This window comes from Xiphophorus hellerii, chromosome 5 (assembly GCF_003331165.1).
Source record: "Xiphophorus hellerii strain 12219 chromosome 5, Xiphophorus_hellerii-4.1, whole genome shotgun sequence".
Classification (NCBI taxonomy): Eukaryota; Metazoa; Chordata; class Actinopteri; order Cyprinodontiformes; family Poeciliidae; genus Xiphophorus; species Xiphophorus hellerii.
The window spans coordinates 9,835,672-9,863,242 of NC_045676.1; the positions used below are offsets into that span (position 1 = coordinate 9,835,672).

Here is a 27,571-nt window from a genome sequence, read left to right on the forward strand (position 1 = left end):
ATCAGCGAAGAAACAATCCATTGATGGACTAACTTGGTCATTCAGTATATTCAGGTAGTCAACATTATGATGTTGCTGAACCTGGACCTGACCACCTGCAGCAACCCCAGATTATAGCGCTGCCCCACAGGCACTTGTTATGATTGGTGCATCACATCATCTGCCTCTCTTCTTATACTGATGCGGCCATCACTGTGGAAAAAGGTAAATCTGGACTCATCAGATCACAAGACCTTCTTACATCGCTCTAGAGTTCAATCTTTATACTCATGCAAATTGAAACTATTTTCTCCAGTTAGCCTTACTGACCAATGGCTTTCTTATGGCTACACAGCCGTTGAGTCCTAATCTCTTGAGTCCTTTTCACATTGCGTGTGTGGAGATGCTCTTTCTTTCACTATTTGACATCACCAAGAGTTTAATTAATCACGGTCATTCAGGGGTTTTTTCCAACCACATTTCTTACTCAAACTCAATGGCTCCCCACTTCTTTGACTTTTTAATAATGTGTTAGACAGTTAACTCAGTGTTATAATTTGTGCAATCTCCTCGGATGTTTTCATGCTTCATAACAATAATTTGACCCTACAGATTAACATCTTCTACACAACCACGGAATGCATCTTTCCACATGGTTGTTTAAGATTGCATCAGCTGGGGATAAATAACTTATCTGCTGGGGGACTCAGTTGCACTAAAGAGGCATTCTTTTAGGCCAGGCCAATTTGGACTAATTCAGAAGTAGTTTTGATGTTGTTCCTCTGACGCTGAAAGATACTGTAGATTCAACCAAGAAAGGTCATTGGTGGTTTCTCCGCTACTTTTTGGAAAATCAAGGCAGGCTATGATGTAATTGATCCTACAGGGGGCAGCTTAAGGCTATAGAGCTTTGACACCTAATCTAGTCAACTTCCTTCTTCCCAGTGTTTTTACAAACGTTTAAAGTTGAAGGTAAACTCAGCAGTTCATTGGAGCAACTCATTCATGTTTTAGTTGGCCAAAGTGTGTGATCAAGTTCTTTGTCCTAAGAGTGGCCATAAGAATGAAACCTTCAAATAGCTCCCTGCGGGTCCATGAGCAGCCTAGGAGAGAGGGATAACAGCGGGGTAAGGCGAGTCAAAGATCGCCAGACGCTCATTCATCACGGAGAGCCATCCATGAGGAAGTGCAGCTCACTGGAGCTGCGCTGTGCGGGAAGACAAGTCGCTCTGCTCGGTGCGGAGATCGTGACCCATCGAAATGTGATAAGATGTCTGGGGGATCATGTCAGTGATCATGTGCCTTATTGGCACCGAGCCGGTGGCTGCTGAGCCGTAAGGTGTGTGGAGTGGAGGGGGAAGTAAAGCTGAGGAGGAGGGGTGGACAGCCTGGCAGACAGGTGCACTCCTGTTCTCAATCTTCTTTCATTTTCTCTCGGTCCCGTTCAGCGACTGCATGAGCCATGGACAGCCGCAAGGAGAGCAACACAAGAAAACAGTCGATGAAATCCAAATCGTCGAAGGAGCAGAAATACAGAAGTGGAAAGTTCGTCAGGAGGAAATCGCTGCGTTCTTTTGGGAATTTCATGGGAAGGATCCTGAAAACTTTGGGCACTTTAGCGCACTTGGGCGACGCAGAGCCGCCGGACGCGGAGGAGGACGACGGCGGCTTCGTGCGGAGCGCCTCGGGCGGCTGCGATTTCTCGCAGACCTCCAGGGAGGGAGCCGCGAAGAGGGGCTCCGCGGTGTCCTCCTATCACGGCTCGGTGAAGGAGAGGCTGTCGTGGTGCTACGGCGACAAGACTCCCGGCGTGTTGGGACTGAAGAACCACGGGAACACCTGCTTCATGAATGCCGTGGTCCAGTGTCTCAGCAACACGGACCTGCTGGCCGAATACCTCGGGCTGGGGCAGTACAAGTCGGATATTAGCAGCGGGAGGGCGAACGGTGAGATGAGGGCGGATGAGACGCGGAGCTCCGAGGGTGAAGTAACCGAGCAGCTGGCGTCGCTGGTTCGAGCGCTGTGGACGCTGGACTACACCCCGCAGATGTCTGGAGAGTTCAAGGTGAGAACAGGGGCTGCTAATAAGTGTTTTGTCTGTGGAAGGGCCCGGAAATTTGTTTTGAGTTTTGTTTTCCTCCAACAAGTTTAAAATTAGATGGAGGTGGAGCTAGCTAAAATGAGACACTGCTGGGTAAACAAAACCACAAACTGTTACAACGGAAAGATAAGACGTTATTCTGGGGTGTATTTTTACCCTCACTTACAAATGTATACTTGGAACAGAACAACATGTTTAATGACATAGGGTTTCCACTACATATTTTCTCTTAAGTCTGAAGATTTTGCTAAAAGAACAAACTTCTCATTGTCCTTTGTTGGTAGTTCGGTTAATGACAACACAACAGGCACAGCAATGTAATTTGTTGTGTATAAAATTCTTATCTATTTTGTAAAATATGCAAATGTGACATGTCACTACAATGCCCACTACTAAATAGACACAATTTTGCAGCACATGAGAAGATTGTCCTATATGTTTAAAAAAATGTCCTGTCTGAGACACTCCCACGTCTGAAAATCTCTAGTTAGGTTAGAGATTTTCCTGAAACAGTTGTAAAACAGAACACTTTTTCCTTGACATTGTTTATAGTTTCATCTCAGTCATTTGTAACTTAAGTCTACATTTGAAGTTTAATGGACACTAAGCGGACAAAAGGAAACGTGGAAATAACATTGTTATATTTTTTAAAACAGAAAGAAAGGAGGAGTGGGAATATGCCAAGTGGGCATCTTGTCATTTTTTAATTCTTTAAATACCTTTGGACATCCAATTTCACATGGAGTTTAAAGCAATCTGTTTCATAGTACGTTAGATTGCCCTGGTCATGTTCACAAAAGGCTACTTAGTGTCTTATTGTTCCCAAAATGTCCTGAAATCTATGCAGACTCCCCATGTTTGGTTTAAGCATTTTCCTGCCTCCAGAAAGAATACAAATAAACTTTCCTGAAAGAGTCATTTCTTTAAAAGTGTAAAAATAAAAAGTGAAAAATAAATAAAGGAGTTACTGTAAATGCCTGATGCAATGTATCTGGCCTGTACATGCAGAAGCTTGTTTTTGTTTGGTCAATTTTATCGTAAATAAATGTTTTACAACATACTAATCAAAACAAATAGAAATACTGACCATGTTGACCAACTATCTGTAGTAAGTTTATTTTCATTGAAGATTTAGTTTGTTGCTTTAATGAAAAGAAAAGGGTCACTTTCTTAGCAACGGAAACATGCTCATCATTGTATGTGATAAAGTTATCAGCTGGTGTCCTTTGAAAGCATGGCCAAATCGCTGCCCTGATTTTGCAGTAGAGTTTAAAGAGACTGGAAAAAATTATTTGATTCAAAGTCCTAACTTCCTAGCTGTTCCTAAGTATACTTTTTTCTTAACCACAAGAACAAAGCAAGAAAGCATCTTGTATAGACTGATATAGAAATTGGTGTCCAAATTTAGCAAGCAAAATAAAATAAAAAACCCACACACACACACACACACCTTAAGAAAGTCTTTGATTTCTGTATGTTTATTGCCCAATTTTTGTATTGAAGTTATCCTTACTTTTTGTGCATCATGTTTTATCATGACAAAAACTATGTAGACAATCAATTTATTTGACAAAAGCTAAATGGACAAAAATTGTGTTATTTTGTCTTTCCTCTGCTTTGGTTTAATTTAGGAATGCAGACATTAGAGATTTGGCTTTGACACTCAGTTCTTTGTATTGAACTGAAAGATTGAACTGTTAACAGATTCTCACTTCTCCCTTATGAATTACAATAACTGTTCAATCCTAATTATCATGTAACTTTTTTGTAGCTCACTAATTAATCTAAAATTACTCATTTTTTCATCTTAATTTTTTAATTGAAAGAAAATATACACTTTAAATTCCAAGAATCTGTCCAAACATTTTAGATCATACGTTGACTGGAAGGATGGCTGAAAATCTCTTCCTAAACATATTAAATATATTTTTGGTGATATTTGCTTGATTATATGCACTTAAAATCATGTAGTGTAATTTGGGCTGAGCATTTCTGGGTCTATTTTAACCACTCTACATTTGACAGTGTCATAGGGTTAAATCCCAAGCTATAAATGCAAGGCACAGAATAGTACAACTATGACTTGGAGTTACTTTTGTAAATCTATCTGAAATGCATTAAGCCTGCAGCTTATAGGGATCTCTGTGTTTCTCGAAACATACTGGAGTTGTCTTGAGTTGTCCTGTCTGTGGACTGAACTTAGCAGCTCCACTAAAATGAAATGTGCGTATTGAACAGAGCCATGACATTAGGATTCACAGAGAGAAGATTCTGCAAAATCCTAGCTTGGATTGTTCACACAGCTTCTTCACGTGTGAATCTAGTTCCATTCAGAGAGAGAGAGAGAAAAAAACAGATGAAACCTGTTGATACAGCCCTGTTTGTAGCTCAGTGCCTTACCAGCCTGACAGGTATGTATGTAGCTATTTGTCTAGAAGATTTTGATCATTGACGAGGTTTGTAAGTTGCACAGTTATCAGAGAAATGTAAGGTGTGAGGATTACTGATTGTGGTTTAGATGACTCAGTGCCTCTCTGCTTTTGAACCTGGCTTTAAATCCTTTATACCTGTTCAATTAGTAGTAGTTTTGTGTGCACATTCCATCTGTTTACCGATTCTACTCTGCCTGGAGTATCTTTGTTTTACCTACCTGTTCCAGTCCTCTGAATGGTTTGACTGCATTCCTGGACTTTCCTAAGTGATAACAGCAGACAAGGATCTGTATCTAAGATAAACAATCTGTTGTAGATGGGTGACTACTCTACATTAAGGTCTTTACATGATAAATGGCTTCATCAGCCGCAGGTGTCCAAGAAGAGATGGTGACTCGATGAACCAGTTGGCTTAATGATTAGGAACTACACAGAGGTTAAAGTATGAGGGAGGTGAATACAGACAATGTTGAGATAAGTGATTCAACATTTTTCTCAATGTTGTCTAAGTAAAAATGAAATCTCTTTAAGATTTAATTTTTGTTTAGATTTGTGTATTGCAAAAGCGCTTGAATGCTTGTATTGAATGCTTGCAATTGCAATTTGTTTATGTTAGAATCTCAGACTTTTTATGTGACCAGCACAAGTTGTGAAGTGGAAGAAAAGGTTTTCATGGCTTTCTATTTATTTATTTATTTTTACAAATAAGTCATCTGCATCAAACACCTGTTCGATGCAAATCTTAAAAATCCTTTGGGCAAGCTTTTTCTTACTAATTCAAATGTTGCCATGAAACATTTTAGGTACAACACTGCAAATGTGCTTTTATGACAATTCCTTTTTTCTGTCACTTAAACAATAAATATAACTACAAACACTGAGTGACTTTTACTCCATAGCAAACTTGGAGGACACACATTCATTAAACTCCGTTAAATACAGCAGCAAATTTGAAGATAATGACTCTGTTCTTGTTGCTCACACACAAAAATAGCTGTAAATCCCACAAATTTAGGTAACTATATGCAGGCATGTGAGCAAAACCAGTTTTATTTTTCAGATTATATCTTACATTTGCCTCCCAATTTTGAAGGGGAAGTCCTTTACTCACCTTCTCTTCTTTAAATGTCCCATTGCTACAGCAGTGAATGGTGTATATTTTCCTGTTTCTCAGTGGAACTGTAGAGGGATGTTTACTGTGGCAAGTGTATTCAGTCTGGAAAAGGAGGGAGGCCCCCTGCTGGGAAGGCAATAATGGTGTTCTGGTGTTCAGCCAGAAGGTGGGACAGAACGAGACGAGCATAGTAAGGGTGACATTGCTCGTAACCAAACAGACACACGTCTAGTCTGGGAGGAACCCCTTTATTTTTAATAAAAATCATGTTTTTGTCTTTTTCTTTTTTCTTATTTGACATTGGGATTGGAGCATTCATCATCAATTTCTTTGTTAAATATAGCACAATTGCTGATGTTTGAATATATTCATAATGGATATTGATTTCTCTTTCTAAAATTTTGAAGCATTTAAAGGAAAATCTTATATTTTTAACTTTTGAGCCACTGCCATTCTTCTTATCAGGGATTGATCTGATTGGCTAAATAAGTCGTTGGTTTTCATCATCAGTGTAAAGCATTCATGTATTTGATCTGATTTTATTAAAGATGGCCTCACCCATCTTTCAGGTCTGACCTGCTGATTCCATTGTTGATCATTTCTAACATGTATTGTGAAGACTCAGCTGTGTTCACAGCACAATTAAATTCTACTTTAAACATGAAAGAAACAAATGTACTGCAGGTTCCCTGATACAAAGGTACATTTTGAATTCAACAGAAATGAAAAAGATTGTCATACTATTCTAATGAATGCATCAAAGCGGGATTTTGAATCTAGTCCAAAATGAAGTGCTTTGGAATCCACAGTGGGTTCGGACTGTTAATGCATCAACAAACAGCATGGTTAAAAGTGGAGTTTGTAGTTTGGATTCATTTATTAAATGGGGAAAAGAGAACAGTTTTTTCTGTATCTGACATCTTGAGCTTATTAAAGGAAAAGTCTGATTTTGATCTTTGGCCGATTGATTAGTGCATCCCTGCTTATTAGTTTGCAGCCTCAAATCCAACGATGATTGTTGTATCTGCATTAATCCTGGACTGAGCAATAACATAGTGATTTCTACTGTGGAATATAAACATTTAGATTATTTTCCTATTTAATTTGTTTACAATTTTTTCTATAATCAGGGAAATAATTGCATGTTGTTCCCTAGTGTGTGATTAAATTGGGTTCCCTTTTGATTACATTTTACAGGGCAGAGATTATTTGTTGTTGTTTTCAGATGTTTTCCTTGGATGGAAAATGTCTGCTTTATAATATTTAGTTTCTTGTATTAGCTTAATATGCAACAACTTCATCTAAAAACTGTGCTTCATTTTTGTTTCATAGTAGGATTTTGCTCTTATCACCAGCGACGTCCAATCAGAAAAAGATGAAGCCACTTGCCTCGTGTCCTGGCTCGGATGACAGTGATGAAGTGCAGTGAAATAGCTTCACCATGTTAGTTCTTGTTCTTTTTTTGAGGTCCGTGCCCGTTCTCACTCTAAGTGCTGACAGTGTATACAGTGTAGACCCATAAAGCAGTTAGGATATACACCACCTGGAGTCTCCGTGCTGAGCTGCACAGAAATGCTCGACCCTGCTGCCTCTAATTTCGCTTTGATTGTTGCACTTTTTCAGCACAGCAGATGGGAGGCCGAGTTCGTTTTAAGACTTCAGCAGAGTTCATATTATGAAGCTTAACGGTTCTGCATGTAAATTTCATTCTTTGTTACACGTGTTTTTGTTGCCTCAGGGAACAGGACAGCACTTCTTGCCTATTACACAGAAATTAGACCTCTTGTATTTAAGATAAAAGAGCCGCCATATGCTGGTGGACAGCAGCATGACGTTGAGATGTCCCTGTCTCAGTCCCACATCCGTGCTGTGAGAACAGATAATATAGAAACATGAGGAGGAGTGTGTCTGCGCTGCTTCGCTGAGCTCTCCAACATGAGACCGATCAGGTTGTTCTTCTTGTTCTAATTTATGTAAGGGAATAAATCAATCCTGAAATATTCTGCCCTGCTGGAACATTATCGCAGTGTAAGAGCCTCCTTCAGGCTCAGTCACTGAAGTGATAAAACAGTGTGTTCATCCATGTTTTGGAACATGGGAAAGCTGCAGCTCCCTGCGCTGTTAGTTGTCTACCCAGCAGTGAATTTACAGGCTCGGCTGTGAATCCTCAAAGAATCAATTTCTGTGTCTCGGCAGAGCCCAAAGAGCCTTCCGTTGGTTTGTAAAACATTCAGAGGCGATCATTTCTGACACATTTCATCCCCTCTTCTTTTGGACCCATCAGCTGCAGAATCCTGTCCTCTGGAACCTCCGAGTTAGACAGAGTAGGTTGGAGGATTTTCAAAGTGGTTCGACTGTGGACCGTGTCTGATTTTTAACATGTACTCCAACAATTTGCCATGAGGAATGTGTGAGATGTTCCCCGCTGTTCCTGAGGTGAATCCAAAGCTCCCTGGGACAATGGCTGCCGAAGAAGAAATAAAGTGGGATGAAAAGATGGGGGAAAAGTAGCATGTCATAGTGCTGAAAGGCAATAGGTTATAATTTTCCTGTGGACTGGTACTGATCTGATTAGAGATGGGATACGCTTTGGTCAGGGGGCAGTCCATCACAGGACAAACAACCAATGCATTCAAAAGGTTATTTAGATTAGCCTAATAGTCATGGTTTTGGATCATGAGAAGAAGCTGGATTACCTGGAGAGAAGCCATGCATGCACAAGGAGAATATGCAAAGAGCATGTTGGTTGGGATTTGAATCTAAGACCTTCTTGCTTGGTTTATAGCCAGAAGGAAAAGCCGACCTGCTGCCATAGATTAGGTATATTGCCTGTCTGCTGGCCTGAAAGGCTGGGTCTTGGTCCTGTAGTGCAAACTTTTACACCAAATTGCACTGATAGTGCTTTATAGTTGTTCACTGATTGGGAAAAGGGTTATAATCTTAGTTTTCAACCAGCTGATTATTAATCAGGATTAGACAAGTGCAAGGTTGGTCGATTCCAGTCACCAGACAGGTTTCTTGGTTCATCTCTAAAAATAAGACTAAGATTACCTTGGTGGTTCTCAGTGAAAAGACTCAGATATATGAATACAGGGGAAGGAAGGGCAGAAGTAGCAGTTGTGAGTGATCATAACTGCTGGTTTGTTGTAGCAGCAGAGATGACCGGACTGCACCAGGCAGCAGAAGAATGAAACAAAGCATCCGGTAATGAGAGATTCAGTCCGTTCTGCTTCCAACCACACCTGTGAATCTCCAAAGGTTATCCTGCTTCATAATTTGTCAGTATCAGTCAGTCTGCCACTAAGGAATCCATTCAGGCCTGTTTGGCAGGCAGTTCTTTCGGGGAGGGAGAGAGGCAGCTCATTTTCTTGATGAATGTTTATAGTAAATTCCTGCCCTGCCAGGTCTCTGATCCATCAATGTTTACCCAGTAAGAGGATGGACATGGGGAGAACGTGGGTGGGGAGGGGGATTAATGGTGAGAGGTGAAGTAAAGGTTGAAAGGTGAAACTCCAAAGCAGACATCAGGTTGTGGATGCAGGGGATGTTGGCAGGGTGCAGCCCTGCCTCTGCAGACCACAGAAAGGTCATGCCCCCAACAGTGGAGGCTACCCAGGCACATTTCTGCTTTTTATCATCTCTTATCTTTAGCTCATTCTTTTATTTTCTTTGTTGTTGGTTCTGTTTGTAGGATAACTCACTGTCCTGCATCTGTAAGCTTTATTACACTTTTCAGATGAGAAGTAGATAACAAATAAATTGGTAGATTAATTATGTCTTTTGTTTTCTGTCAACAAACTGATTGGGTTACTGATTTGCTCATGTGTGTATTGAGGTAAAATGTTGCCTTCATGTGTATAGCATGAATCCAGTGGTCTGCAGAAATAAAAAGATATTGGCATCCAACCTTCAACCCATATGTTTGCTTTGATAAAATGCTTAGTGCCGAGGAGTAACATTTCTCTCAAAATAACCTTTTCCCTCCTACTAAATTTGTTGGCAAAAACTTGACTAATTACGTCAACCAGGACTCTCCCGCTGGCAACAGTATCCAAGGCTAAACAAAGTAGGCGGGGAGGGAAAAAAAAGTTTTCACACACGAGTCAGACTTTGGCGGATGGATAATTCCATAGTCAAAGAAGTGCATTTTCTTTATTAATGTGTATAAGGGAAAATCTCATGAAATAAAGCCAACATTGGCAACTACAAAGTGAGAGTGCATGTTTATGGGAGGAATAAAAATAGTTGTATCCCAAATTGAACATGTCTTTAGTGCAAAAAAAGTCACATAAATACATCAGCATGTCTGCGATTAAAAAATGTAGAAAAATATACACTCAATAATTCTGGTCCTCTGATCAGCTTAATTCAACGCAGAAAATAGAAAGTTTTGTACTTGGTCAAATATTTCTTGACTTAGTATTGGTTAAGATAATTGCAGTTTGAAGAAACAAGACATATTGGAAAATAATTCATTTATAAAACATACTGGGACCTCAGTAGTGAATGGTGGAAGTGTACAAAACCACAACAGTTTGGTGTTGGCAGAGGATCTGATGAGGTTTTGAGTGGTGAAGCTCACATGCTAAACTCTGCTGCTTAACCCACAAACATTTTCTTTTCAAATATGAGCCAATTTAAAGAGAAACGAACAACTTTCCAACAGTAATAGATCTACTACCAAGCACTATTGTTGCCACAGAGAAATTATCAATCAACATAGATATTTTTACTTGAATAGCTTTTTTCCCTCAAATGTTTTTTTTTTATATATATTTGTGTCAAAAAACAATGAAGTTTTATTTTATACGTTTGTGCTGTTGAATTCTATTCAAACCTGCTTACCAACTGGCACAACGCCCCAAAATATTTTCATTTTATGTTGGTATGAAATGATTTCAAACATTTCTTTCTCTCCTTGCTCTGATATTTGTTTCTTTTTTTGTACAATGAAAATCAAGGCTACTCTGCTCCTCTATTCCAACCTGGGTCCAGTTTATTAAGTTTCTAATAACTGAACCCAGCTGTTTACCTTTTGTACTCTCACATAGTTTTGCTGTGTAGTTCAATAAAAAAAAAAAACCTACTCCTCCCCAAGGGAGTGGCTGGTTCCCTTTGGGATTAGTACTGCAACGGATACTCATTCCTCAAAATGAGTATCGTTCCATTCCTGAAAGTACAGTGATCTAGTGATAAACTGTTGACAAGCAAAATTTCTAAAAGTTTAAATGAACAGGTTGACTAAAAAATAGACATGTTGCTTCCAACAGATCATGTTTTGGTCTGAGACTTTAGTTCCTGGTGTGGGCTGATCAACAGTCCTCAGATTTATCTCGGAGCTCGCTCAAGCCTCAGACTTCCACTCACCTTTATCCTCTCCTTGACTACTTCAGAAGTGTTTACCCAACAAACACTTCAGATCCCTGCTAACCTCAGTGCAGTTCGTCTTTGAGGAGTGTAGGTATCAGGAGGAAGTTGACATTTCAACCCTCCTGCTGTCCTTTTTCACTCTCTGGTCTGAGTCTCAGCTGCTGTCCTTTTCCCTTCTTTATTCCTATTTACATGTTGTTCACTTATGTGTTGATGCATTTTCCACAAGATGACACTTTCATTTAGACTTTTGCTTAACTGCCTCTGATAGAATTTTTTTTTAATTACTCTACATATAAAAAGAATAATTATTTTAAGTGATTTTTAAAAATGCATTAAACACAGAAAAAGAAAATGATCTCTGCCTCTTTCTGAGAGACCATTATTATGTCCCTGGCGCCTGCTCTGTCAGTTTGGTGCATGGCATTTTTGAAAGGTACAGTCTCATGACAGAAATCCAGCTGAGGAGGAAGAGAAGCTGCAGATGTGCCAGTCAACCTTTGTCTGCTGGAACCAAACAACAAAGTTGAGTCTAACTGCCCTGTCCCTCTTGCTGCGAGATGGGAAGCGGGGATTTCCATGAATTCTCAATTTCTCTTCTCTGCAGCAAAAAAGTAGCTGTCATTGTTGGCTTTATAATGCCTGCTATGCGTTTTATTAGGGCTGAATGTGATGGAACACCACGGTTGAACACATTATTGTGAAGTGGATTTGTAGGAATGGATAGTTTTCCACAGATTTTCATGAATAAAGCTTTGAAAGTGTAGGATTTGTAAAGTTGCAGGATTTGGAAGTCTTATCAGCTTTGCACATAGAAACTGTTTTCTGCCTTTCTTTGCTGAAAAATAGCTAAGGTTCAGCTAGTTGGGATGGAGATCACTTGTGAATATCAGTAAGTCAAGTTTAGCCACAGTGTCAAATTTTTTGTTTACAAGCTTTGACTAGGCCGTTCTGAAACGCAACGCTTCTCCACACTCCACTCAGTGCTTTTCAGTCAGCTTAGGCTGACTGAACTCTTCAGTTTTGGTGGACTGCCATGTTTTGATAGGTTGACGTTTGCACCTGGTCGTTCCATTTTCAGATGATTGATTGAAGATTAGCGACTTTCTCCCAGACTGTTGGTTTGCTAATATTCTCCAGGAAAACACTTGTATTGAGGTACTACTTAATTGACTTTTGAAGGCAATTGGTTTCACAGGATTCTGTTAAGTGTTATCAGAGTATAGGAGACTGAATACAAAGACACAACACGTTTTTCATTCCACTGAACAATTAAGTAATGGGCTGTTCTGTCACAAGACTCCCAATAAATGCATTAAAGTTTGTTGTTCCATCAGTAATGTGACAAAATACTAGCGAGGCCCGTTATAACGTCGTTTCAACTTTGTGTCCTTGAGATTGTGTGGTACATTTACTGACTCTCTTGCAAACTGATATCAAAGTGATGAGCAAAAATTACACACTCTTTGATCTACACACACACACACTTCAGTTAGTGATAAAGTTGGGAAAGAAGTGTGTGACAAGTGAAGTCGGTCCAAAAGTCACTTCCACTCCTCAGCGAAGCCCTAACCTCTTTATCTCACCTTTGCTCAGACTCAGCGCTGTCCTCGTAGTTTTTTATCCGCTCTTATCCGTTGCAGTTTCAGGTCTTTTTCCTTGTTGATGGCTTTATAAACCTGCTTTCTAAGCTTTTCACAGCTGTGTTGTCCGTTTGACAGAAAAACGCTCCTTGTAATTTTTCCAGCATCCCTCTCTCCCATCTGTCCCACGTCCCTCATGGTGATGAAGCTCATTAACAGGCCTTCTCTGTCAGGTAGGATGGTGCAGGAATGCGAAGCTGGGAGGGGGCTCCCCTCAGTGTTTATATTTAGATCCTGGGATACTGCAGGTATGGTGTGCTGATTTTTAATGAGGTCCACAGCAGAGTTTGGATCATGTCAGTCTCACACAGAGATGGTGAAGAAGAGATAGAGTAGTAACCATATATTGTAGAGTTAATGGTTCTATTAGAGTCAGGTGTCATTGTGAGTCACTGTGCAGCCTGTTTATCCAACAAAACTAAACAGATTTGATTTACACATAATTGTAATGTGTAAATCAATTAATTACACATTACAATTATGTGTAACTGATTTCTATCAGAAGTTATTTGGACTTACCTTTTGTTTCTTGTCATAACAATCACTCATGGGGAAAGTTCAAGACTTTAGGCAAACCAGTCCAGAACTTATACCCTCTTCTTCAGCAACTTATCCTATTTAATCTCATACATACTTAATTTTTTTCTTGCGGAACTTTTGTCAGGCAAAAGTTTGAGTTGCGCTCAGACATCTTCATTGCATTTTGTTACTAACTAGTTGCTAACACCCTTGCTAGCTGACTAGCTTTTTGCATCTATCACACATGGAGTGTGATGAACAAAAGCAAAGGGCCGAAGTCATCGTCACTTGGGGCGAAACCCAACACACTGGAGGCGATGGCGACAACATTTTTCAGCTTTCTTGTGTTCCATCACAAGCTAGCTTGTTCGTGTTGAGCACATGTGCAAAATTTCACATGCATGAATGTCACTGGCCACTTGGCTGGAGAACGGTTAGTGATTGTCGAATCATCGTGCAAGTCTGGTGTAAGATTTATTGATAGGGGGAGACAAATCCTAGAAAAGAAGATTTATCACCGGTTGGCTTGTTTTCACCACTGGCTTACTTCTGTTGCCAATACATACAAGGCTAGGGTCGTTCTATGCTAAGAAAGTTAAGTTTGGCACTATGGGGGTTAAAACTATTGAGAAAGACAAAGCGGCTGCCAAGAGCCACAAACTGACCTGTATTTGTAAAATTCTAAGTCTGTAATTTGACTTGCTGAAACTTGCAGATACCCTGCTTCAACGCACAATGATGGGTGATTAATAGGCTTTTATTGAACTAAAGTTAAACATGAAGTAAAACATGCAGAAGTTGGGAACCACCTCTCTGTAGGGTAGCTGGAAGCTTCCTCATCCAGTGGATCATTGCTACTATTTGCTTAGAAATGAGCTAATTGAGGTGATTCTCACATGAGTCTAAGATGCCTCTGATATAAACAAACCTGGATACCTGAAGTTTCCCAGGCTTGTTCCTCAGGGGGGGAGACACCAGAGCAGAACCAGAACTATATTTGCCTTCCTGGCCTATAAATGCATTGAGATAGCTCAGCAGGAGCTGAAGAGTTTCTCTAGAGATAGTCTGGTTTTTTTTCTCCTTGAAGTCAGTCTTGGATAAACGACAATGAATGCAAAATAATATTTGTAATATTTATTTTTAAACACAGCTCAATATAAATAATATAGTAGAGATTTTAACCCAGAAAATACTGCTTCACAAAAGCATTGGTGGTTTTAGAGTACAGCCCTACAGTAAAAACTGGTTAGAAAATCCAGCTTGTGTTGTGTAGTCAAAACAGACAATTGCTTTGCTCTGGGACTATTTCAGATACTTTTGCCAGGGAAGATGTGTGTGTTACTCTAACAATTAGGTGTTAATTTTGACGTTTTCCTCTTTTTCAGAGCATAGTGTCAAAATACGCCTCTCAGTTTCGGGGAAACTCTCAGCATGATGCACTTGAGTTTCTCCTCTGGCTGCTGGACAGAGTTCATGAAGATGCCAATCCAACTCCTGACAACAACAGCAGCAGCAAGACCAAAGCCAGCAGTAAGGTGAGTTCACACTGCTCTGTTTACCTGCCTGACTTTAAATGTTGAGTATGTTTAAGATGATAAAAAACCTGCTGTGATACGATTCACACAAAGACTTACTTACTTTTTTACAAGATATTTCCTTTGAAAATTCTCACTAAACTAATTTAAAAAATCTCAGCTGTCCCTCATGTTTTCTAGCTCGCCAGGTTTTCTTTGAAATGTTTGCTGGAAACTATAAAAACCTGAAATTCTGAAGGATCTAGTTGATATGTTGAGTGTCTCGTTTTTCCGCACTGCACAGATGTTTTACGAGACAACAAGGACAGATATCTTCTGCTCTGCAGCTCGACTTGTAAAAGTATTCAAATCCTTTGAGGTTTTTTACACTTTGTTGTTTTACAACAAACTCCACCAGAGTTTGTGACTCTAAATCATGGACCAACACAAAGCACTTCATAATTCTTAAGTGGAAGAAATAAATATAAAGTTTTCAAATACTTACTAACTGAAATTCTGAAAATTGTGGAAGGCAACTGTATTCGGCCATGTTGAATCAATATTTGGTGGAACTACCTTTTGCTGCAGTAATCATACTTGGAAAAGTTAAACAATGAATCCTGTGATTTTGTATATAATATGTGCTACACTGACATATTTTCTAGTGATTCTTTCCTTTTAAATTCCCTATATACAGGAAAAGTATATATATATATATGTGTATAAAGACATATTTTGATTTACAGTATGTCTTTTCGAAAACATCTTTAATAGCTTTGGACATTCACTCCTGGCATTTCTGTCTGTTGTCTTTTCAAAAAGGCCTACGTTTTTTCACATTCAGTCTAATCTTGCCTCACATTTTCAATTGAAATTGCATCTGGACTTTGACTGGGCTATTCTTATACACGAAAATGCTTTCATCTGAGACATTTAAGGGTTAATATCCTGCTGAAAGGTTATCAACCTTTCAGAAAACTAACAGGTTTTCTTCTAGGATTGTTCTGTATTTAGCTCCATCTATATTTCCATCAACACTAAGACTGTCCATACTGAGAAAAAGGCATCCACACAGCATAGTGCTGCCACCACCAAAAATGAATTGCATATCCTTTAACACTGGTCAAACATTCTTCTTCGCCGTTTTATCTTTTGTTACTTTCTTATTCTTTTTTTCTCTTTTCTTATCCTTTAAATGCATCTGGTATTCCAATATATTTGTAATTGTAATTAAAAATGTTCTGTAAAGAACCATGTGAAGATCCATCTTTTAGGAATCCTTTAAAAGGACAAGATTTTTGTTTTTATTTTGGTCAGAGAAATAATAATAATAAAAAAAAACAACTACAAAATGTCAGCTTGTGTGCAGTTGGTGCTATGTCTATGAAAATCAGAGATTAGGACTCTTTAGCCTGCTGTTCAGATGAGGCTGCCGGGTCTGATCCGAATCTTTGTGTTCAGCAGTTTGTTTTATTGTTGAGATGTAAAAGAAGCAGCTGGGTAAGTGGGAAGTGTCTGCTCCATCTCTGGGTGTGTGAGTGCTCACCTTGGATCTGTGCTGTTGGAGTGTAGCCAGGATTGGATATGCTGTGCAGAGGATGGAAGTGAAGGGCAGACATGACATGATTAAGATGATGAAAATTTGATATTAATTTAATCAGAGTTGGTATAGGTTCTTCTTTACAGATTCGTCTTTATCCACTGATCTCATGGTTTTCTCAGGACTAAAAATACTAAAAGTAATTCCTAGAGGAATTTGATGAAGCATTCTGTTGTCATGACCTGGATCTCCTAATTGACATCTTAATTGGATTGATTTTGTGATTATTGTTTGTATCACAATCAGATTTACTGGATGTGGCAACCTGCTGTGATCGGCACCCACTGTGACAAACCTCCACTGTGTGATTACATGTATTAAATATCTTCCCAGTGTTCTGTGATTTTTAAATAAATAAATGAGTACAGTTGGTGTTTAAGAGTCACTGCTGAGCCACCCATCAATCAGCTTCTCCAAAAAGAGGACACAGAAGGACAGAGGGTGCATTTAGTTGATTAACATTAAAATAGTGAAGTAATCAATTCAGAATAGGCTATGTCTCCATCTTAATGCACTGACAAATAGATTTTTTTCTCTTCCCCTTGTTTATGTGTCAAAGTGAACTTGTATGTATACTATATTTCAGTCAGTTTCTGCATAATGTTAGACTCATGGTTCTGTTGTTTTACAGTCCTGACCATTTGTAGTTACAATTTGCAAATGTATCTACCTTTTCTTTTTTTTTTAATGGCTAACATTCAGTCTTCTTCATCCAGTAAAAATGTCCACACAGAAGAGTGTTGTCAGCGCAGTCCAGTAGACCTTACTATGATGAGTTGACTGGGAAAAAAAAAAGATATTTGTGGTTTAGATTGTACTGCAATCAGAGCCAATCGGACTGAAAATGGATGTGGTATTCATATGAGGATGTGACAGTGATGCAGCTTTAGGTTGTTGATTACAATTCCGGTTCAGAATGTTCTTCAGTTTTAAGAACATTCTTAAAACTGTTCTTCTTAAGAAGAACAGTTCTTCTTCTATGCTTCAATCAAAAGAAACTATTTTTTGTTCTTGATGCCACAATGAAAAACAATTTGTTTTAATTTGTGAAAATGGTTAGATTTCATTGTGAATCAAAACTTCAGAGAGTGGTTAGTGAAGAACTGAATGGAGGTTTGGTGTATTATCATCTAGTTAACGATAAATGGGTATAGCCAATCCCTGGATAAATTATCCAGCAATAAAACGACCTGAAAATCGCCAAAGTTGTTATTTAGACATCTCTAAATAAGACTCTGAAATATGACAATAAGACATGTTTAATTCTCTTTAGACTTGTTTTGATATGTGAATAATCTACTGCACAAGTTGTCCCTGAAAACGTCTTAAAAGTTCAGCTGTTGAGATTTCCCCTCTCCTCAAAGCAAGTCTGTTTTTCAACTACAAAAAACAACAATAAATAATACTTCCTGAAATTTTTTCTAAATAATTGTTACACAGAATGAATCTCACACTTCATAATTAAGTACATATTTAATCATGAAATGTCAGCCTGACATTTTTATTAATAGATTTTCGTTTTTCTCCTTTGTTCTTGGGCTGTTTTTTCAAGTGTTACATCTTTCATTCTTTAGCCTCCACTTCCATGACTGCTCACAGTTACATGTTTTTAAAAGATAAGACTGAAATGGTTTTTGCCAGATAAAAATAGGAGCATGTTGGAGAACAAGGACGACAAACGATAAAGTAAAATTACTTGGCAGTGAGAAAGGGAGTGTTACAGCCTTGAATCTACAATAATGCAGCTCGGGGAAGTTGAGATTAGGTCAGCAAATGATTGTTGTTCTCATTGTTGCAGTCATAATTTGTGCATAATTTTCTCTGGTAATCTACAAGTATGCTTTGTTCAAAACAATATGGGCACTTAAAATGAATACTGGCCACTCTTCCAAAGGTTAAGGTTGGATTTTCTTTCCATTTCATCTTATGTGTGAACAGAGGGCTGTAAAATATGCCAAAATAAACATTAAACTGAAATAAAAATGGATTCCAGAGTACAGCAGGACCTGGCAGTCTTGAAAAGTTTTATTTTTATTTTTTTTTACTGTTTCACCAGAAAATAGCAAGTAGCAGCTTGTCAATGCACTGTCCTCAGTTATTTAGATGTTGCATTGAAAGCATTCCTGCAGAAGTTTATCCAGGTTTGCTTTATCTTGTTTGAAAATTCATGCCAGTGAGTGAAATATGCAACACTTGACCAGATCCTTCCTGTTGTGAAATTCCCCGATTGTGCACTAAGAATACAGTAAAGATCTACACTGAAACACACATGGAGACTTGCTGTATTTTATCAGAGTATGCAGGCTTTTTTTTTTCTAAATGGAAACGCCGTATCAATTACATTTTTTGTTTGGAATCATAAGTAAAACGATGCTTTCAACCATTTTGCTCTCACGCAGGTGGCATAAATATTTTGTTCTAATATCATTTTATTATAGAACTTCAAGAGAAGATCAAGTTAAATCAGTATTGGCCAGTAAAATCATACAAAAAGTCGGGATTAACAATCGTGATTAATGCATATCCATATTTAACACCCTGGCTAATACTGGAAGTACAGTAGCTAACATTTTATCTTCATTACTCAATAACTTCTATACTAAAGCTTGTTGTTGTTTGACATACCCTATTAAGACAAATTTTAAAGTATGTTTGGTTCATGGACTGGAGAAAGATGTCAGTTTCTGGTCACCAGCCAGTTTCTCATTTTTATTTTAATATTTTACGCTGTAGCTGATGTCCAGTGCAATAAAAACTAACAGAGAAGGCATCTGGACTCCAAGGACAAGAGATACATTTGCATAAGCTTATATAACAAGCTGATTTGCTGGCATACTAAGTAATATCAAGGCCACATGTCTATCATCTAAACAAGCATTAAATGCTAGCTTTATAATCACTGTTTTTTGAGAACACCCTGTCAGATAAATTTAAACCCATCATCACTTTGGAGGCTGTAACTTGTCTTGTATGTTCCTGTCATATTACGCCTAATTTGTTTTCCTTTCTCCATTTTTTCACATATTACAAGGAAAGTGACTCACAAAGGCTGCCTGTTTCTTTAAATCTAGCTAATGGATATCCAAATAAATCAATAAATCCACCCATCCATTCTCTAAACCGCTTTTCATGTTCAAGCTGGCAAGGAGACTAAAATCTCTGCCAGCATGAGTTAAATAGGAGACATGACACAACACAGGCTTGTCACAAGTCAGTGACAGTGCGCACTAATGTTCACAAGCATGCCCACACTTGTTGATCCCAGGCGTTTTCTTGGAAATTACTCTGAAATTTGATCATTTACAGTTACAAAGCTGCCAGAGAAATCATCTAGATGTACCTATGTTATGTCAACATTTGGATAAAATGAAACTGGCGTTCACAGAGGAATGTGCACACGTGTGGCAGTGCATTAACATATGTCAGCTGTTCCGTCTGTTTCACGCAATACTTGAGTTGGCAAAAATGTTTGCCAACCAGCTCTATAGGAGTACTTTTGCTGTGCAGCAAAACATGGTTTGTATTATTGTCATATGTCCTGAAAATCAGTTGAAAACAAGCAATGAAATGAAATGAAACGAACACACACACATTTGTACTTACTTCTGAAGGAGCTTGTTCGGCCAGTTTTCCAATAAATTTCAACATCCATACAGAGAATAACTCATGATCGGAATAGAAATGAGTCCGGCGAAAATGTCATAACATCGTCAGGCTGTGTCATGAGGAAAATCACTGAGGTTCTGATTCTGCATTGCCGTCTGCTCAGCTGCTGATGCAAACATGTTGCAGGCAGTGCTCAGGTTGTTGCAAGCAGCCGATTTGGAGTTCCTACTGGACAAAGAGTGGAACTTCTTTCCCTTTCCATTTGTGCTGAAGACATACACCCTTTCATCCCCAAACAAAATTCACCACCTTGATGTAATAAAACAAATGAGTAAGGATCTCCCATTGGGTAATTACTGCATAGATGATTATGTTTTAGCTGGCAGCAAGTTATTTAACTCGAACTGACGCAGCGAGGGGCTTCTCATTTCATTCCCAACAGTGTCTGAAGACAGCTACTGCAGCTGTGAAAAAAAATTGTTAATATTTTTCAAAGGGTCAAATTGTTGGTGTGCATCAAGTAAATTTTAATTTCAGGTGACTTGCAAGTTTCTAAACCTGAGTTATGAATTGTCTAAGTAATTGTTGTACACTGTAAAGATAGAGGTGAACCATCAAATTTGCCAGATAAATGTTTGGAAATCAAATTGTGAAAAAGTAATCATGCTGACCACTTAAATGATTCTCAGTCTAGCTGTTAGTTTTAGCCTCTGGATCCATAGAATCTGGATTTATAGTCAAGGAACTCCTCAGGAAACTTATCCTCTCTCAATAAGACTGGAACTGTTTATCCGCTTCCTACCTTTCCTGAATTCATGAACTAGTTTTTTAACTCTACATTCATGGTGACCAGGCCATCAGCTTATATTGAGTAGCATTACATAACACATGAATGTGAGCACATGGGAAAGGCAGTTCAGTAATGTTAATCCTCCCTTAAATCGGTGCTCACTAAACCCGTTTCATTGGGAAGTCATGGTTCTCGGCACAGTGACCTTTTATGGACCAAGAGTTTCTTTCAATACATGGGAAAAAATTATTCTTTTTGCAACGTCTGCCTTGCTCATTAAAATAGCTTTGATTACTAGTTAAGGAACTTTTTTCCTCTTGACCTGCTAGATTGCAGTTGAACAGAACTAGTGCTGCCTGGGAGACAAGGCTGATTAGATAGTATTAAAGGTCTCATAACCGGTGTATTACATTACCCCCCCCCACCCCCCAGGTCTCTGCACTTCTGAAAACGAGAAGACAATTTCTTAACTGCTCTGATTTGCCTGGTGAGAAAACTGCCTAATTCAGTGAGTGCATGGTGTTCACCACAGGCATTTTTATAAGTGCATTCCAGAGCAAGCACATTATAAATTGCATCTTTCTTACCCTACTGGCAGTAGGAGGATGGATTATTTGCTAATGAGACAGCAGTGCCAATTAAACAAATAAGTACTTTTTGATTTTTAAAAGTTGAAGTGAGTTGAGTTTGGAGAGTTGAAAGGGAAAACTCCGGGACCCAAAGGTTGATGTATCTCTGTGAGCTTTTAGCGCAAGTTCTCCTGGGAGTTGAAAGAAAACGTTGGTGAATGCAATGAGTCGGTTGAAAGGTGGGGTGAAAATTGGAGGATGACAGATCCATGATCTGATGTGTTGAACAGCTTCCATCATAGACTATCTAGTCTTATATTATTGTAATTTCCTGTTGTATATGATGCAGGGAGTCAGCAATGCTGGAGTCAGACGACACTGTAAAAGATTATTCTTTGATGATTGGAGTTATCGTATGTCCTGGAATTTGTCCTAACTTATTCAGCTTGATTTGTCACAACTTCTTTCTTTTTTCAACTGAAGATTCTTACCAGAGGTGAGAAGAGATTCTTCATGAGCTCTGGACTAAAAGGCAGTTTTAGCTCTTTCTGTCTGATGGAGTGTCTCAGCAGTTTAACCTCCTGTGGGGTCGTCTGGGACTTCAGTCATTGAGTTTGCCTGTGGGCTGTTGACTCACCCGGGCTTCGTCAGGGTCCTATTATGAATCCTATGCGAGAGCAACAGGCGGACACGTTTGGATTAGATGTGAACCATTAACCCTTTGTATTTTTTTCAAATGGCATTTTTTTTTTATTAGAAAGTGTTTTTTGTTGTTTTTTTTGTCAACTGTGGTCTAAAAGGACCTGATGCGGAAAGGAATTTGAAATTCCATCGGTGTTAGCAGTTTGTGTGAAATTGAGGTGAAGTCTACGGTTACCATCTGGTCACTCTCCCCCTTTAGTGCTTAATGTTTTCTATTTCTCTCCTCTGACACAGGTAAGATCAAAGCAGAGTAACCCCTGCCTCTGCTGGGATCCCACACTCAGCAACCTGAGGAAGTGACATTTTCAGGGTCCTGGGTTTTTCTGATTGAAGTGCAGTGTGAGAGTTCCAGAGAAGGCGTTTTAAAATGTTTTCCAAAAAAAGTTATGCTGCAAAGGGAGTTAAAATATTTAATGTTAGAAGTGAAGCTTAATATAAAATGTAAGCTTTTTAAATGTCTTGATTGTTCACTGAACCCGCTGTTTACAAATCAGTTTTTCCAAGATCTGACTCAAATCTTTTGGAGTCAAATCTAAATCTTTACATCACAAGTCTAAGTCAATTGTGAAGTTTTTCGTTTTTGAGTCTTCAGGGCACCACACTATGAGCTCCCTGGCTGCACTGCCAGATTTCTTTGGTGTAAAAGTTGCTACTGTGGGGAGAAGAATCAGATTTTGATATTTTCAGTATCAGTGAGATACTTAATGTCAGGTGAACATATTACAGTGAAGTTGCTCCTCTATATTCTTGGATGGAGCGTCTTGGATTTAGAAATGGTGGCATGTATGGAAATTTGTATTAGGGTAAGGATTTTCTTGGAAGTACACACAGCTACTGCTGTTTTTAGCACAACTAGCTAAAAAGCAGCAAAAATATAGTTAAAATGTCTTAATCACTATCTTTGTTTTAAAACATTAATAAAACTACGGTAATCACATTACTGCCACTGCACTCCTCTGCTCTTAATTTGAATAATTAATGGTCACTCATGGCTGATGAGTAGAAAAATATATTTTAATGCTTTTCCCACATCTTATACAGCCATATTGAATTGCTTATAATATTTTTGAAATTTTGATTAATTTTAGTGACTTAGTTCATCAAGCGAAACACATTATATAGCTTAGTTACACACAGATCTATGTTTTTAAGCCATTATTTCCATTAATTATGAGGATTTTCTGCTTATAGCTAATTAAAACCTTTTAAGATCTGAGTATTACATTATCCATTATTCTAATGGATGGATGGATGGATCTCATTAATAAACATTTTAAAAACAGAAATGTAGTTTTAATAAAAAGTATGTTTAAAACATGATTAAATGGTATTTTCAGAAGATACATATGACAGATGAGCCTCATTCTAATGTATTAAATATGGCTGTATTTAAAGATAAATCCATTTTGACTAAGACCACTGCCATTGGAAGGACAATGCTTTACAGGAACTCTTCTACAATATTCTGAGAGGGTTGAATGTCATTAAAAAAAGAAAAAGTAGCTTTGCATAATACTATCTGTATGGAAGATATACAAGGTCTGTTACATGTGGGTTTTTTAAGTACATACAAGTCTTGTGCGTTGTTGGAATTAAGACATCTGTATATGTATTTCCATACGTCATAAAAGGATGAGGCATAGTGAATTATGAAACTCTTCATTCCAGATTGTATATCCTTACATCTTATCTATGGCCTCTTCATCCTCACCTGCTCCCTTGAACAGATTTCTTCTACAGAGACGAAATGTGAATTCTCTGGTGGATGCTGTGAGTTATTCAGATGAAACCACCTCTGCTGGCTTCTTTTGTATTCCTTTGCATCTCTTGCAAAGCTCTACAGAAAAGGTCGCTGAAAAGTGAAGACATATTTCTCCTGGCTCACTTTGACAGAAGTCGGTAAATTTTATACAACTTATTAATCTGTTGGAATCTAATGAAGTAAATTAAAAAAGACATGTAAATAGAGAGAGGGGAAGAAATGTCCTAGTTGAGATAAATTTGGGGACATCTTTTATTTATGAAAAATTGAATATGTTCCCCGAGGAGGAAAAACAGTCTCACAAAGAAGAGCTGTACTGTAAGTGGGAGCAGCATTAGTCTAATGATTGATTTCATGTGAGGCTCCTGCAGGTACATCATCCTGACTCAGGCCCGGCGGCATGGACGGGCATTACCCGCCCACAGATTCAGCCGTGCCCCCTACCGGACTGGAAGCTGTTTGTTGTTTTTACCTTAAAGTGGCCAACTCTCTGTTATTCCAATATCGATTTGATATGGTAGGGGCTTCCGCACTTCCCATATCTGTGTCCTCTGTCACTTTTTTTTTGTCAGCAGTTAAAACTGTTTAATCCGTTGTTAACACGTCGTAACCTGTTTTTCCGAGCCGCCTTTAAATGCAACATGAGCGCTGAGAGCAAGGGTTTACACCTGTGCGGCAGCGACGGAGACCTGCTGCTGCTGTGCAGAGCTGCGCAGGTGTGTGTTAGAATCATGGCAGCAAAACGCAAAGAACTTTGCACAGTTTTTCCCCCAAACTAACCGACTGAGCTGAGTAATGCTGTTCAATACAGGTAATTATAGCTAAAAGATGACTAGCTAATACCAATGCAGCACCTTAAGCAGGCTTCTTGTTAACAAGTAGCCTGTAGGCCACTGATGTTGTTGTTTATGTTCAGCCACATAGATTCATTTTGCCCTCCCAAAATAAGTCGATGCCCCCCCCGTAAAACTCGTCTTTAGCCGGGGCTGTCCTGACTAACTGGTGTGTCCTGCTCATCCTTCATGACTTTCTGGGTCTGAGTTGTTGGACGACAAGGAGAACCTATACAGACAAAACACTTTCCTGTTCTTTTGAGTTTAGTCTAGTTGCTGAAGTCTATCTCCTCCAGCTGACCTTGGATCAGAAGTCATCATGTCTCTAAATATTTTTCCTGCTTTCCTTTTAGAGGACTCAACAAATTGTTTTAATGTGTACACTTGCTCCCTCATTTTATCAGCTGAGAATACATACTAGGGCTGTTGTAAACGAATATTTTAGTGATCGAGTAATCAGTCGATTATTCTTACGATTAATCGAGTAATCAGGCAAATAAATTGATAAAATATTGGTAAATCTAGCATAACACCAGTGTTACTATTGGATATCAACATCAGTCCAAGTTTTTATATTTGAGTATCCCTAACAATAACTTTTTTGTAGTTTAGAAAATTAACCTGTAAAAATAATAGCTCACTTTCTAAGTTAACCTGAAGAAAAGTTACACAAAAATCTGAAATTATATTAAATTTAATAATAAAGAGGCAGGCTCACAAATACTCTTATAAAAAATGTCTATGCGCCAGCTTTTAGTTCATGTGTTCATCTCCGATCAGTTTAATAGATGAACTTCACCTTACCTCATACCTGTCAAGCATTGGGTTTGAGAATACGGTAAATGTCACCTGGAGTGGGGGTCTTGGGGTGGTGGGGGACAGACGAATGTAAGTCCGGGCAGTAAAAAACGAAAGACCCGGGAGGGCAATACGGGATATTTACGGAAAAATGCTAATACGGGAACACAGCGGGAAAGGGGAATGAAAAACGGTAGTTTCCCTGCCAAAACAGGAGACTTGACAGGTATGCCTTGCCCAGCCATTTATAGTTTTTGTGTCCTTGTTAACAACGGGATTTGACACCTCCGTTCGTCACACTCAGAAACTCATCTACCAGCTATGTACCGTCACGAGGCGCTCCGCCACCCGTTTGTTGCGACTGAGATGATATGAAATTTATTGTGCTGTTCGTCCGTAATGCTACACTTGCACTGTAAGCATCAACTACTCAGCCGCCCGCCGTGTTCAGTCTACCTGCTTACCTGTATAAATTCTCCTGCAGCGCTCTTCCCGCGGTTCGCTCTGAACCAACAGCTCCCGGAGGAGAAAAGCTGCCGTACTCCAGGCATCGCTCCAGTCATTTTAAGGATTCTTACTGGTCCCCAAAAAACAATGAAAACCCGGGCATTATCATCAATCAATAAAATCCCCGCGGCCGAACTTTAAAATTGGACGGTATGCTACTAACACTTACAGTAGATTTCGTCAATAACGTAGAGGCGGAAGTGAGAGTGCTACGCAGCAAATAATAACCAGGCCGGAACAAGGTTCGCTAAATAATAAGACATAAATTAACGAAGCTTCGAGGCAGATAAATTTTCCTCGAGGAATTTTAATAATCGAGGTAGTCGAATCATTCGAGGAATCGTTTCAACCCTAATACATACATTGATTATGGAATAATTTTAAATAATTTAATAACATGTAGTTCATTTACATTTCCACCCAAAATGCTGAAATTAATGTGTTGTTCAGTAAGGACTTTCTTCTTCAAATAGTCCAGAAACACACATAAAGCTCTTTCTGTATGGAAAGCATGAAATTAATTTAAATTGAAGAAGGAATACATTAACAGGAAGGAGATTTTTTTTTTATTGTATCATACATTCAAAGCATTCTGAAACCATTTTAAAAATGATTTATTCTCTGACTTCCTTATAAATCTGATTCTGAAGTTATTAATTTTTTAATAAACATACTTAAAGAATTAACTTTTGAGTTTATTAATGGTTTACAAAAGTTCAGATTTGGCAGCATATCTAGACTGACAATGTTTCCAATACTTGGCAATTGAACCAAGGCTGATGTCATGCACTTGGAATGCCAACTTGGAAGTCTTTTCTAAATAAGAATTTGTGATGACAGTCACCTATTATCAATCAGTCAAGTCAATCAAGTTTAGTTGTATAACACAATTCAACAACAAGGCAGTTCAAAGTGCTTTACATCATAAAAACACAAAAATACAAAGTCATTTTTGAACTTCTGATCTTTATCAGAAGAACTTACTGTACTAAAATCACAATCACCCAAAACACTATGATCATTGAATAGGTTCTAGATTATGTGGCAGACTTTCTAACTAAATCCAGTCTCTGGGATTTTATAAAATGTTCATGTAGAATTTCATTACAGCTGTTATGTCTCTCTAGAAAATAATTTCCTTTTGGTAGTTTCTTAGCTGCTGCTTTTATCCTTCCACTAACTGCATTTTTAATGTCTTCACTTTTAATTTCTAACTTTGAGTCTTCCTGCTTTCGTAGCAACTTTCACGGCAACAAGAGAGAGGGGGCTGTGATTTGGGCGACTTGTTAGTGCTTTGGTGTTGTGTGTTCACATATCGGGAAAGATGAGAATTTGGGGTTTTCACTTGACACCTTGTGCTTAAAAAAGATTAATTATAACCTCCTGTGTTGTTTTTCTGTTAGTCTTGTCATTTCCATGCAGACTTCTTGGTTCAAACAGGTACACAAGCAGCATAGTTTCAGAGTCTAAGTAATCAAAGAGTATTTCCGGTTACTAACCTGAAACAAAGAGATCAAGGATTAATGGTATTAATACGATGTCAGTCTTTATAAAATACACTGATTAAAATCCAGGCCTGTGGTATACGCTACATGCATACGTTTGCTGCAGAAATGATCAGCAGTGAAGAAAATACAGATCTAAATATGAATGACTGGCAAGTTCTGCCTAGAGACTGCATAAAATAGTTTCTGATTGGCTATATTTTTTTTTTAACACACAGCGCTTGCAT

The 27,571-nt window shown here is 38.5% G+C and overlaps 1 protein-coding gene across 1 annotated transcript in view; it reads left to right on the forward strand.

Moving 5' to 3' along the window:
• The first annotated feature begins 63 nt into the window (after nt 1-63).
• The window catches only part of usp43a (ubiquitin specific peptidase 43a), a 123,766-nt gene continuing 96,258 nt past the window's right edge, over nt 64-27,571 (forward strand). Inside the window, exons 1-2 of the mRNA XM_032563339.1 lie at nt 64-2,044; nt 14,544-14,693. Coding sequence (XP_032419230.1) covers nt 1,442-2,044; nt 14,544-14,693 — 753 coding nt within the window. The 5' untranslated portion in view covers nt 64-1,441. The remainder of the gene's footprint in view (nt 2,045-14,543; nt 14,694-27,571) is intronic.